Source organism: Schistocerca americana, chromosome 6 (assembly GCF_021461395.2).
Source record: "Schistocerca americana isolate TAMUIC-IGC-003095 chromosome 6, iqSchAmer2.1, whole genome shotgun sequence".
Taxonomy (NCBI): domain Eukaryota; kingdom Metazoa; phylum Arthropoda; class Insecta; order Orthoptera; family Acrididae; genus Schistocerca; species Schistocerca americana.
Genome location: NC_060124.1, coordinates 486,805,660 through 486,819,949, shown reverse-complemented (window position 1 = coordinate 486,819,949; position 14,290 = coordinate 486,805,660). Strand labels below are relative to the sequence as shown.

Genomic DNA, 14,290 nt, shown 5'->3' with positions numbered 1-14,290 from the left:
TCTAAAATATGCTTACTAAACTAATGAAAGTAAATCTGTTACTTAAACTGTTAATTACATAGTTAATAGTGAAACTGTACAATAAAAATGTAAGAAAGCAATGATGTATGTTGATTTTCTTCATTCGTATTCCTTTCACTGCAGGGTCTGGTTTTATGTGCGCCACTCTGTATTTCAGTGTTATTCCCAGTGTCAGTATTAGGTTAGTGACAGAAAGGGTGAGTTAATGTAATATTATTCTTCTGACATTCATATTTACTTGTTTATAGGTATTTAGTGTTGTGCGAGAACAAATTACAAGAGCACTAGCTACTCAACCCAACAATTTTGAAATGTTTCGAGCAAAGCTGCAATTGCTGACGTATTCAGAAATAACAAACCTGTGGCAACAGGAACGAATGTCTCGTGAAGAGTGGGAGTCACATGCTCGGCCAATTGTTGAGCTTCGTGAACAAATTACTCCTGAAATTATGGAACTTATCCAACAGCAACGGCTTGGGTTTCTTGTTGATGGCACACGATTTACTAAATACTCCATGCGTGGGCAGGTAAATATGAAATTGAAATGCTGAGCATACTGTTCAGTAATGACCTTCCTTTTTAAATTTTATTACAGTTTGTGTCATAATATACTTTTATGAAAAAAATGCAGTTGTATTTTATGAATTCATGTTTGATGTGCTGTCTGTCTTAGTGTGTCAGAAATTGATGTATAGTACGTGGATGTTACAGTAGAAATAAAAAGTATGAAGATGGTAATATTACAGAATAATGTTTCATAAGTGCAGTAGGCACTGAGAATTTACATTTACTTTTGTCATAAAAATCATTGATAAATTTTTCCTGTGTAGCTTACATCCCAGATATTCATAATAATTGTGACTGATAATGGATTTTATTCGATACCACCATTCTTAATAATCTTTGAATTTCATCTTTTATCAGTATTTAGTATGTTACCTAACTATGGGAAAAATTGTAATAGTTTTGTTTGAGTTTGAAATATCAGAACTGCATGAAACAGCAAAACAAGATGTCACTAAATTTATTTAAAAGAATTGATTTAAAAGTGTTGTCACACACACACACACACACACACACACACACACACACACACACACACTTGAGTAAACTATACACATGAAGTGACAAAAATATAAAATGCCATTATCCTTGTGGAAAAAGAGCAGTACTTCTATTAGTTGTAGGATATGAAATCTGTGTAACGACCTGTGACTGAACTTTAACAAATTGAGCTAATTTTTTCACAAAACTGACAGTTTGTTACTGTTTGTGATATATGGGGTTGGGTTGAATTATACACTGATGGAAAAAAAATCACAACACCAAAAAAATAATTAATGTAGTGAAATTAAATTTTGGGAATACGTTTGTCTAGGTAAGATATTTAAGTGATTGACATTGTAAGACCACAGGTTAATGTAAGTGAGAGGTAAGCCATCACAAATTTGAAATGCTGGTACTTTAATAACTGGTATAACTGCCAGACCGTGGAATGCACACGAGCGAACGTGCATGCATTGTGTTGCACAGGTGCTGGATATCAGTTTGTGAGGTGGAGTTCCATGCCTGTTGCACTTGGTCAAAACAGGGGTGATAAATGCTGTTTTTTGATGACACTGGAGTTGTCATCAATGATGTCCCATATGTGCTCAATTGGAGACAGATTTGATGATCAAGCAGACCAAGGCAAGACGTCGACACACTATAGAGCAAGTTGCATTACAACAGTGGTATGTGGATGAGCATTACCCTGTTGCAAAACACCCTCTGGATTGCTGTTCATGAATGAAAGCACAACAAATCAAATCACCAGATTGACATACAGTTTTGCAATCAGGGGGCTCGGGACAGCCGCAAAAGTGCTCCTGCTGTCATAAGAAATCACACCCCAGACGATAATTCCAGGTGTAGGTCCCAACAAGCAGACCTGTGGGTTGCAAGCCCTCCTCCTGACCAACATGTGGCCATCACTGGCATCGAGGCAGTATCAGCTTTCATCAAAAACAACAGAGCTCCACCCCTGCCTTCCATCGAGCTCTCGATTGACACCACTGAAGTCGCGAATGGCGGTGATCTGAGATCAGTGGAATGCACACTAAAGGGTGTGTGCAGAATGAGGTTTTCACTCTGCAGCGGAGTGTGTGCTGATACGAAACTTCCTGGCAGATTAAAACTGTGTGCCGGGCCGAGACTCGAACTCGAGACCTTTGCGTTTCGCTGGCAAGTGCTCTATCGAGAGGTCCCAAGTTCGAGTCTCGGTCTGGCACACAGTTTTAAACTGCCAGGAAATTTTAAAGGGTGTGTGGTTTGGAGCTGCCCTTGAAGTAACCAATTTGTAGTAATTTACTATGTCACTGTAGTGTCAACTGTTGCTCAAATTGATGCTGCAGATGCAGTATGATGTGCCAGAACCGTACACTGAACACAGTGGTCTTCCCCCTCGGTATTGCCGCATACCCATCTGGAGCCCGGTCTTCTTGCAACTGTACATGCTCGTGACTACTGCAGCCAACAATTGTACAGTGGCTACATTTCTGCCAAGTCTTTCTGCAGTATCGCAGAAAGAACATACAGCTTCTCCTAAGGTATTACATGACCTTATTCAAATTCAGTGAGGTATTGATAATGCTTCTTTGTTGCCTTAAAGGCATTTTTTTTTTACTAACATCAACTCATCACGTCCAATCTCAAAGGTAACTAACACTCCTGACTGTTACAGCATGAATTTAAATCAAACCTGATTGGCATCCTCATAGTGATGGAACTAGTGCCACTCTTATGCAGCTGATGCAAAATTTGAATAGACATCATCTTTCAGATGTAGTAACACGCCTAACCAACTTTTGTTTATCACGCAGCTCCTTTTTCGTGTTCCAGTTTTTTTTCCATCAGTGTATTTTTCTGTTCACTGACTGATTTACATCATATACATTTGATACAGCTGGTATCATCAGTACTTGTTTATAAACATAAACACCACCCTCTGGGAATTTAATAGCTGAATCTTGTAATTATATAAAAGAAAAAAAATCAAATATTTTCTTTGAATTCTCAGTCAAAATTGTACACACTTCGTTCTGTAAATATATGACATTTCCCGTTACTCACTGAAGAGGAGTTTTCTGCCATTATCAAAGATGGTTCTCTGTAGGTATTATGAGACATGTGTTAACTACTACAGTATTGTCCGCCACCGTAGCTGAGTGGACAGCGTGCCGGCTTGTCATGCCAGGGGGCCCGGGATCAACTCCTGGCTGGGTTGGAGATTTTCTCCGCTCAGGGACTGGGTGTTTGTGTAGTCTTTATCGTCATCATTTCATCCTCATTGACGCACAAGTTGCCGAAGTGGCCTCACCTCAAACGACTTGCACCAGGCAATCAGGTCTGTCTGCCGGGAGGCCCTCGCCACACGACATTTCATTTCATTGGCAAACCATCCAGCTTAAAACATATCCATTTGCTTGGGTGTGTGAGTTGGAAGGTGCTATATTATATAGTGCAGTGGGATTATTGCTAACATATTGGGCAAGGCATGGCACCAACAAGCAATTAGTAAAATGTGTGACATGATCTCCTGGTAATCCTGGATGACTGCTGCTGAAAGGCAGGATTATGTTTGCCGAGCTATTATAGACAATGAAGTTATTTCAGCCACAACTGTCTTTGCACTGTCTTAGGCTGTTACAGTAGCACAGTACCAGAGCACTATATTTGTGACTGTATCTTTCAAAATATTAAATGTTTATGCCATAAGTAGTAGGCATGAACAAAGTGTCTCACACTGCAAAACTGGGTTTAAACTAAAACTGAAGCTTCCATATGACATAGATTAATGCAGATGGATGAAATTGAAACACTGTCAAAACATGAGAGATTGTTTTATTTATTTTAATATAAAATACTGATTGAAACACAATATACCTGTGGTTTCAAACAATATAACTTCTAGAAAAGAGAATACAATGTTTGCTCTGAGAGCTTCCAGAATGTGTCACCACCACCATCACTGACAGACCGAGATACTGCATTATCCATTTGTAATGAAATGGAGTTTGTCCACATTTACCTCTTACTTGTACTGTAGTTTTCTCCAACTTCCACTTCTATCCCCTTTTCACACTGTCTTCCACAGCACTTCTGTCTCTCTCTCTTCAGCTATTTATTGAACACAACTTTTCTCCCATCCTCCTCATCTCCTTGTTATTACAGTATATCCACTGTTCATTGCCTTAATATTTGAATCTCTGGTATTGAATTCTGATGCACTACGATTAGTTGTTATCTGTATCTTTTTCAGGCATGCTAACGGTACGAGAGAGCAAAGTGTAATGTTCATGACCAGCTATTGCATATTACTGGGCACAGTAATGAATCCATAACTAGTGAGGAAAACACTTTTCTCAAAAGAAAATCAAGTTACTTCTTTCATCACTTCCTATCTATTTTAATTTTATGTTGAAGGTGTACTTGTGTACATTCATACCACAAATGTGATTTAAATTTTTAAATCTTACTTCTGTCATTCTTGTGCACTTGGCAGTTTTGATTGCTGTGCTTCACATTGTCTACCAATGTCAATTTATAACCGTACAAAAGTGAACAATTACTTTTCTTAATACTTCCATTAGATATTCATTTTATTGGTTTCTTAGTTTCTTCATATATGGGTGGTGCATGTCATAAGACTGGTAAATATTTCTCATTTGTTTATGCTGAGTGTTAACATGCTTGTATCGTACCATCCCACAGTTGTCAATTCTGTTACACAGTACGATATATCTGAATAAACTTCAAACAGTTATTATTTAGTGTTTAATGCTGTAGTGATGTTTGTTTATTTGTTATGATTTTTTCTCTGACAACTGCTTCATGACTGGTCATTGTAGTATATAGGATGGCATAACATACTGTTTAGCAATTTCTATTGAGAATAAAATGAAGAAATTTCGATCTATATGCTACAAAACTTAATAAAATAAAAATTTAATTTCACTTTCATTTGCCTCTTCTTTTGCAGCGAATTAAGGACAAATTTTGGTATGTGAGACTGTCTCCAAATCATAAAGTGTTTCATTATGGAGACTGTGATGAAAAGAGTGTACCATCTCTAGAAGAACTTCCAAATAAACTAGCTGTTGTAGACATCAAAGCATTGGTTACAGGAAAAGAATGCCCCCACATGAAGGATGTGAGGTATGTCTGCTTGATGATATCTTGTCAGCAATTTATTATGCTGATAACCACATTTCATATTGCATAAAGGGTTTGGAATTTAAATGGATTTTTTCATGCTTTTTGGTCATTCCAAATTGATGCATGTAATCTCAATACATTCAATCTAATGGGACTATGTTGTGAAAGAGTTTAGGAATTTCATGTTGCAAGCAGTTTAGTAAATAGACAAACAATGGAAAACCCAGGATGGAATGTAACATTATGAAAAGGACACTTGTTACTCATCATATAGCGGAGATACTGAGTTCCAAATAGAGCAACAACAAGGTTTTGTCAAGAACACACACACACGCACGCACGCACACACACACACACACACACACACACACACACACACACACACACACACACTGAATTGTGTGTGTGTGATCTATTTTTGACAAAGGCCTTGTTGGCCAGAAGCTTATTTTGTGACAGTCATTTTGTTGTGCCTATCTGGAATTCAGTATCTCCACTGTATGGTGAGTAGCAACTATCCTTTCCATAATATTGTTAGTACATAGACACTGTGATTACACATGATCAAAACATGGTAGTGTAGTTAAACCCAATTCAAAGCACAAAGTAAAGTGAATAAGTGACTGTCGCCAAGTATGGATAAAGTTGTGGCTGGTGGTCAGACAACAGCACTGGGTATATGTGAAAATAAACAAAGATTTTTTTTTTTTTTGAGGAATATTTTGTGAAATGATTTGTCTAAATAAAATAGATTAGAGTAGCGTTTGATTCACCTATGAATGATGCTCAGAATCATTTGTAGGAAATGAGGTGCATCAAATGTTTCTCTAATGCATTTTTTTATTCCTTACTTTTAGACAAATCATTTCACAAAATTTTGGACAGTTGTGTTTTCATTTTTTTTTATTTTCAAGTTTTGTTTAGAAAGAATGAAATATAATAGATTTAAGTATCAATCTGTATCAATTTTATATTTTTATTTATTTATTTTTAGCAGGAAAGAAGTAATTTCACAATTCCTACACCAATGTAACATTTAAATGTACAAAATAGGTAGGCCTTTTTAACACTTCATTTACATAGCTAGGAGCAGCCATGTATTAAATATTTTGATTTTCCCTCAAATCAAACTTTTCTTAGTTACCATGATTATTTTCAAGCAATTAAATGTCTTTATGCGAAACTAGACATCACGATGATTACTTTGATACTCCATTTGTCCATTTCCCACTCTTTGTTTGGCTATGAAAATTTGGAAAAAAATGTGTTGTGTGTTTTCTAGAGTGTGTTGTTTTTGATCCATTCAAACATTTGACCAATAACTCCCTATGCAGGTGACATCTTTCAGTATGTCAGGATGCCCTCCAATGTCAGCACAATGTTATTAAGTAATTTCTATGATTTCGTGTGGCTGGATGCACAAGAAGCATTGAGTGAAGTACGTTAAAGGGGAAGAAAAGACACTTGGAGGGATGTCAGGGTTTCCTTTCTGTGTTCATTCCTGAAATATATTGCTCTCTTCTGGTGTTTCTTTTCAGTGATGGAAGACTATCCTGCTTTCAAAATTGTAAGATTTGTTTTCCTTTTATTTCTGTATATGCAGCTACTTCCATCTCATGAGAGTTCAGTCCATGTTGTCTAGCTAGACATGGTTGAAATTGTATTTTGATTTGCCCACACACCAATTGAAATGATGCTGTGATTGAAGCATTAGACGTGAATTCAGGAGGAGCACAGAGTAGGATTCAAATCCCAGTAATGCAACTAGATATATATTTTTCATGGTTTGCCAGAATCAGGTAAGGCAAATAGCAAGATGATTGATTTGAACAGGCCAAGGCCATTTTCTTGTTCCATGCATACCTTCTATGAGCTTATACTCCAACTCTAATGACATTATCGTTGAAGTGACTTTAAAACATAACTTTCCTTCCTAGATTTTGTGATTATCTTTGATTAGTTTCTTGACCTCTGCTATTGGATGGAGAATTGTAGAGTCCATGTAAATACACTATCTGATCAAAAGTATCCAGACACCTCTGTAATGCAGATTTTACCACTAGATGTCATGGGAGGTGGACCTATCAATATAAAAGGAGGCGGGGAATATCACGTTTCAGTAAAGAAGCAGTAACAGCAATATGGTTCTGTCAGGAGTGCTCAGTGACTTCCAACATGGACTAATCATTGGGTGTCACTTGAGTAACAAATCCATCAGGAACATTTCAACCCTTCTAAACCTGCCCGAGTTGATTGTTGGTGATGTGATTGTAAAATGGAAATACAAAAGAGCAACCACAGCTAAACCAAGACTGGGCAGACCTCTGTTACTGACCAACAGGGACCACTGAGCATCGTGGAGGGTGGTTGTAAAGTCTCATGAAATCCGCAGAAGGAATCACTCATCAGTTCCAAAATGCTACCAGCAATCGAGCTAGCAGAATGACTGTGCATAGGGAGTTAAATAGGATGGGGTACAGAAGCTGAGCAGCTGTTCATGGGCCACACATTTCTGTAGTCAGTGCTAAGTGACACGTAAGACAGTGTAAATGAATGCAAATGAGTGATCCGGAGTGATGAGTCCAGCTGTACCCTGTGGCAGTCCAATGAAAGGGTTTGAGTGTGGCAAATGCCTGACAAAAGTTACCTGCCATCATATGTATTGCCAACAGTTGAAATACAGAGAATGTTTTGCTATGGTGTGAGGGTGTTTTTCATGATTACTGTGTGTCCCCTTATTGTGCACAAGAAAATGCTAAATGCAGAAGGATAGAAATACATTTTACAGCATTGTGTACTATGTACATTAGAGGAACAGTTTGGAGATGACGATTATTCGTATCAGCAGGACAGTGCACCCTGTCATAAAGCAGAGTCTGTGACACAGTGGAGTATGGACAATAATATTTCTGAAATGCACTGACCTGTCCAGAGTTCCGATCTGAACCCAGTGAATCACTGATGGTATCAACATCACTCTAGACCTTGGCTGTCCAACTTCGACCCTTGATGTCGAACATCACTACCTTTTCTGGTTTTGGATTCTGAGAAAGAATGGGCTGCCGTTCCTCCACAAACATTTGGAGTCATTGAAAGTGTTGTCAGCAGAGTTCAAGCTCACATAAAGATGAAGAGTGGACACACACCATAATGATGCCCACTAATAAGTGTCTAGATTGATCAGTGTGTGTAGATTTAGCTTTCACAACAGACAGGAAGTGTTTACTTGGATGAGAGAGTACGTGAAGTATGCATACGCAAATTTTTAAATGTAGGAGAACATTCATCCGTGCAGATCCGAAAGAGAAAATGTCAGTTAACTGCAGAGGTGCCCATAGTAATGTCCCGGCATTAGTATCTATTATTAATGATAATGTCCACACAGGGCTACTAAAATAGAAGTAACTGGCAGCAAAATCTTGAATTGTAACTGGACTATATACGTGATAAGGGTACCTCAGATACTAGTTCTGGTAGGGCATTTGTTACTGTAAAGCACTCAGTCATATCTAGTGAGGTTATTACAGACTGAGAAATAATTTCAGTAAGATAAGCATCAAAGACTGATAACATGGTAGACCATCTGCCTCAGCAGCTGTAGCAATAAATTTCTTCTGGGAAAAGTTGGAAACTATTGTGCATAAATTTTGTCATGATACTGAGATACAGAGGGACATTCACCATTTATATGTATGCCAAATGTCTTACTGGAAAATTATCTGTAGGGACTGGACTGTCATCTTTTCGTGACCAACATACTTGAACTTCAATTCACTAATGCAAAGGAGGTGTATTGGTGACTACAAAGCTGATACAATGTCAGTGTCTAAATGTGTTAAAAGAATGTTAAGGAAATATAATAGAGGGAAACATTCGAGTGGGAAAAATATATCTAAAAACAAAGATGATATAACTTACCAAACAAAAGCATTGGTTGATAGACACACACACACACACACACACACACACACACACACAATTCAAGCTTTCGCAACCCACGGTTGCTTAATCAGAAAAGAGGGAAGGAGAGGGAAAGACAAAAGGATGTGGGTTTTAAGGGAGAGGGTAAGGAGTCATTCCAATCCCGGGAGCGGGAAGACTTACCTTAGGGGGAAAAAGGACAGGTATACACTCGCGCGCGCACGCACACACACACACACACACACACACACACACACACACACACACACATATCCATCCGCACATATACAGACACAAGCAGACATTTGTAAAGGCAAAGAGTTTGGGCAGAGATGTCAGTCGAGGCGGAAGTACAGAGGCAAAGATGTTGTTGAATGACAGGTGAGTGGCGGCAACTTGAAATTAGTGGAGGTTGAGGGCTGGTGGGTAACGGGAAGAGAGGATATACTGAAGGGCAAGTTCCCATCTCCAGAGTTCTGATAGGTTGGTTTTAGTGGGAAGTATCCAGATAACCCAGACGGTGTAACACTGTGCCAAGATGTGCTGGCCGTGCACCAAGGGATGTTTAGCCACAGGGTGATCCTCATTACCAACAAGCACTGTCTGCCTGTGTCCATTCATGCGAATGGACAGTTTGTTGCTGGTCATTCCCACATAGAAAGCTTCACAGTGTAGGCAGGTCAGTTGGTAAATCACGTGGGTGCTTTCACACGTGGCTCTGCCTTTGATCGTGTACACCTTCCGGGTTACAGGACTGGAGTAGGTGGTGGTGGGAGGGTGCATGGGACAGATTTTACACCAGGGGCGGTTACAAGGGTAGGAGCCAGAGGGTAGGGAAGGTGGTTTGGGGATTTTATATGGATGAACCAAGAGGTTACGAAGGTTAGGTGGATGGCAGAAAGACACTCTTGGTGGAGTGGGAAGGATTTCATGAAGGATGGATCTCATTTCAGGGCAGGATTTGAGGAAGTCGTATCCCTGCTGGAGAGCCACATTCAGAGTCTGATCCAGTACCGGAAAGTATCCTGTCACAAGTGGGGCACTTTTGGGGTTCTTCTGTGGGAGGTTCTGGGATTGAGGGGATGAGGAAGTGGCTCCGGTTATTTGCTTCTATACCAGGTCGGGAGAGTAGTTGCGGGATGCGAAAGCTGTTTTCAGGTTGTTGGTGTAATGGTTCAGGGATTCCGGACTGGAGCAGATTCGTTTGCCACGAAGACCTAGGCTGTAGCGAAGGGACCGTTTGATATGGAATGGGTGGCAGCTGTCATAACGGAGGTACTGTTGCTTGTTGGTGGGTTGGATGTGGACGGATGTGTGAAGCTGGCCATTGGACAGATGGAGGTCAACGTCAAGGAAAGTGGCATGGGATTTGGAGTAGGACCAGGTGAATCTGATGGAACCAAAGGAGTTGAGGCTGGAGAGGAAATTCTGCAGTTCTTCTTCACTGTGAGTCCAGATCATGAAGATGTCATCAATAAATCTGTACCAAACTTTGGGTTGGCAGGCCTGGGTAACCAAGAAGGCTTCCTCTAAGCGACCCATAAATAGGTTGGCATACGAGAGGGCCATCCTGGTACCCTTTAATTGTTGGTATGTCTGGCCTTCGAATGTGAAGAAGTTGTGAGTGAGGATGAAGTTGGCAAAGGTAATGAGGATACAGGTTTTAGGTAGGGCGGCAGGTGATCGGCGTGAAAGGAAGTGCTCCATCGCAGCGAGGTCCTGGACGTCCAGAATATTTGTGTATAAGGAAGAGGTATCAATGGTTACAAGGATGGTTTCCGGGGGTAACAGATTGGGTAAGGATTCCAGGCGTTTGAGAAAGTGGTTGGTGTCTTTGATGAAGGGTGGGAGACTGCATGTAATGGGTTGAAGGTGTTGATCTACGTAGGCAGAGATACATTCTGTAGGGGCTTGGTAACCAGCTACAATGGGGTGGCCAGGATGATTGGGTTTGTGAATTTTAGGAAGTAGGTAGAAGGTAGGGGTGTCGGTGGGGTCAAGAGGTTGATGGAGTCAGGTGAAAGGTTTTGTAGGGGGCCTAAGGTTCTGAGGATTCCTGGACATCAGGAATTGGATTACCTTCGCAAGCTTTGTATGTAGTGTTGTTTGAAAACTGACGCAGTCCCTCAGCCACATACTTCCGACGATCAAGTACCACGGTCGTGGAACCCTTGTCCACCGGAAGAATGACGATGGATCGGTCAGCCTTCAGATCACGGATAGCCTGGGCTTCGGCAGTGGTGATGTTGGGAGTAGGATTAAGGTTTTTCAAGAAGGATTGAGAGGCAAGGCTGGAAGTGAGAAATTCCTGGAAGGTTTGGAGAGGGTGATTTTGAGGAGGAGGAGGTGGGTCCCGCTGTGACGGAGGATGGAACTGTTCCAGGCAGGGTTCAATTTGGATAGTGTCTTGGGTGTTGGATCATTAGGAGTAGGATTAAGATTATTTTTCTTCATGGCAAAGTGATATTTCCAGCAGAGAGTACGAGTGTAGGACAGTAAATCTTTGACGAGGGCTGTTTGGTCGAATCTGGAAGTAAGGGCTGAGGGTGAGGCCTTTGGATAGGACAGAGGTTTCCGATTGGGAGAGAGGTTTGGAGGAAAGGTTAACTACTGAATTAGGGTGTTGTGGTTCCAGATTTTGTTGATTAGAATTTTGAGGTTTTGGGGGGAGTGGAGCTGGAAGTGGGAGATTGAGTAGATGGGAGAGACTGGGTCTGTGTGCAATGAGAGGATGTTGAGGTTTGCTGGAATGGTTGTGGAAGGTGAGTGAGTTGCCTTTCCGGAGGTGAGAAACCAGGAGATTGGATAGTTTTTTGAGGTGGAGGGTGGCATTCTGTTCTAATTTGCGGTTGGCCTGTAGGAGGATGCTCTGAACAGCCTGTGTGGATGTGGGAGAGGAAAGATTGAGGACTTTTATTAAGGATAGGAGTTGACGTGTGTGTTCATTGGCTGAGTTGATGTGTAGGTGAAGGATTAGGTGGGTGAGGGCTATGGATTGTTCAGTTTGGAACTGGTATAGGGACTGATGGAAAGAAGGGTTACAGCCAGACATGGGAACTTTAAGTGTGAGGCCTTTGGGGGTAATGCCAAATGTCAGACAAGCCTGAGTAAATAAAATATGGGAGCGTAATCTGGCTAAGGCGAAGGCATGTTTGCGGAGGGAATGTAAATAAAACTTAATGGGGTCGTTGTGGGGATGTTGTGAGGGTGACATGGTATTAGAAGGTGGAAAGTGTAACATGAGGTTGAAATGAAAATGAAAATAAAAATATACAGGGAGAGAGAAAGGTGAACTAGAAAGCAACTGGAGATCTGGTGTGAAAAAAGTCAAAAAAGTGTTGGTTAAAGCTGAGCTATGTTGATCCTGTGTGAATTTGGGTTGGTAACCAACGATGTGCTCAAAGGTTAGGTGGTTGTGTTGTCGTCAAAACACATTAAAGGGTGGAGAAATTTGGGAAAATTTCGAAAAAACTGTGTGTAAATGTTTTAAAAGGTGTGGTTTTGTGGTGGCAGATTATGAAAATGAGGCTAACAATTGTCTGCCCAAGAAATAATGACGTAAAAACCTGTGGGAAGCGGCTAAAAATGATCAGTGATGTGGGAAAAGCGGAAATGGAAATAAAGCGAAAGTTGGCTGAAATGGTTGTTTAATAGGTGAAAGGAACTGTTTGTGAACTGGGAACGGTGGATTTTATAGCAACAGTAGTGTTGAAAGTGAAAAAAAAAACTTTTTTTGGTTATGGTTTGGAAGTGGGTTACGTATTATTGAGTATATATAGGCAGGATAAAATTGCATGGTAGATTACGGTAAAAAGGAGAAGGTGAATACAAAGTGAAACTACTTGCAAAAACAGAAAGAGAAAGAAATGCAACGGTGACAATAACTCCTCCGTCACAGCGGGACCCACCTCCTCTTCCTCAAAATCACCCTCTCCAAACCTTCCAGGAATTTCTGACTTCCAGCCTTGCCTCTCAATCCTTCTTAAAAAACCTTAATCCTACTCCCAACATCACCACTGCTGAAGCCCAAGCTATCCGTGATCTGAAGGCTGACCGATCCATCGTCATTCTTCCGGCGGACAAGGGTTCCTCAACCGTGGTACTTGATCGTCGGGAGTATGTGGCTGAGGGACTGCGTCAGCTTTCAGACAACACTACATACAAAGTTTGCCAAGGTAATCCCATTCCTGATGTCCAGGAATCCTCAGAACCTTAGCCCCCCTACAAAACCTTTCACCTGACTCCATCAACCTCCTGATCCCACCGACACCCCACACCTAGGGTTGCCATTATCTCGGAATCCAAAACCAGGACAAAACTTACGGTCACCGTAGCCGAGCGAAGGAAATAAGAGGAATAAGGAGTCCTCATGCCCATAAGCTAAGGGAAATGTGCATTTAATTAATGATCCAGAGTTTAGGAAGGACTGCTTCATTAAGAAAGCATTTATTACAAAAAAAATAAGAATATGCATTACATTATTCAGTACACGAATTTCTATTGTCATCATGGAGCTTTTCTTATACCAATCGTATTTCTCAGAACCTTGAATAGATGAAAGGAACTTAATTTGGTTCTCAATCAGTTTATGAAATTCACTGCAACTTACATTTTTCATATTGTACTGTATTGGCATCATTGCATTAACTGATTTTCCTGTTAACCTATTCCTTTCTTCTGTCCACTGAGAATTCATGAGGGAAAAGACACTCTACATTGGCGTTATGACTGGGAATGGAGAAATAAAATTCCACAATTTTCAGCAACTCTGAATACTGCTCACTAGAAATACAATTATGAATGAAGAACACCCATTTCTTATGTGACATCACATTCTCAAAACTTTCATCTTTGACCCCCCCCAAAAACACACTTTAATTTCAGTACTTGGCCAAAGAGAAGGGACTCATTCAATTTACAGCTTGTGGTTTCATGCATCCACTTGAATGTCTTTTCAACATTTTCCCATGAAGGTACAGTCTTTAGCAAAATCCAGTCAAAATGTTTAATATCAAACAAGGGCTTACTCCATTTTGTCAAGTAATCAATAACAGTTCGATAGAAAAGAGAGACATTACCCTAGAAATGTAGACTGCTGATATTGTGTGAGGTCAGACATTAATTCTTTAACTTTAGACGTAACGAAAACACA

General features: G+C 40.4%; 1 protein-coding gene across 1 annotated transcript in view; it reads left to right on the top strand.

Annotated features, from left to right (window-relative positions):
• Positions 1-14,290, top strand: part of LOC124619650 (engulfment and cell motility protein 1) — a 73,195-nt gene that overhangs the window by 50,141 nt on the left and 8,764 nt on the right. The window contains exons 4-5 of the mRNA XM_047146180.1: positions 270-548; positions 5,042-5,217. Coding sequence (XP_047002136.1) covers positions 270-548; positions 5,042-5,217 — 455 coding nt within the window. The remainder of the gene's footprint in view (positions 1-269; positions 549-5,041; positions 5,218-14,290) is intronic.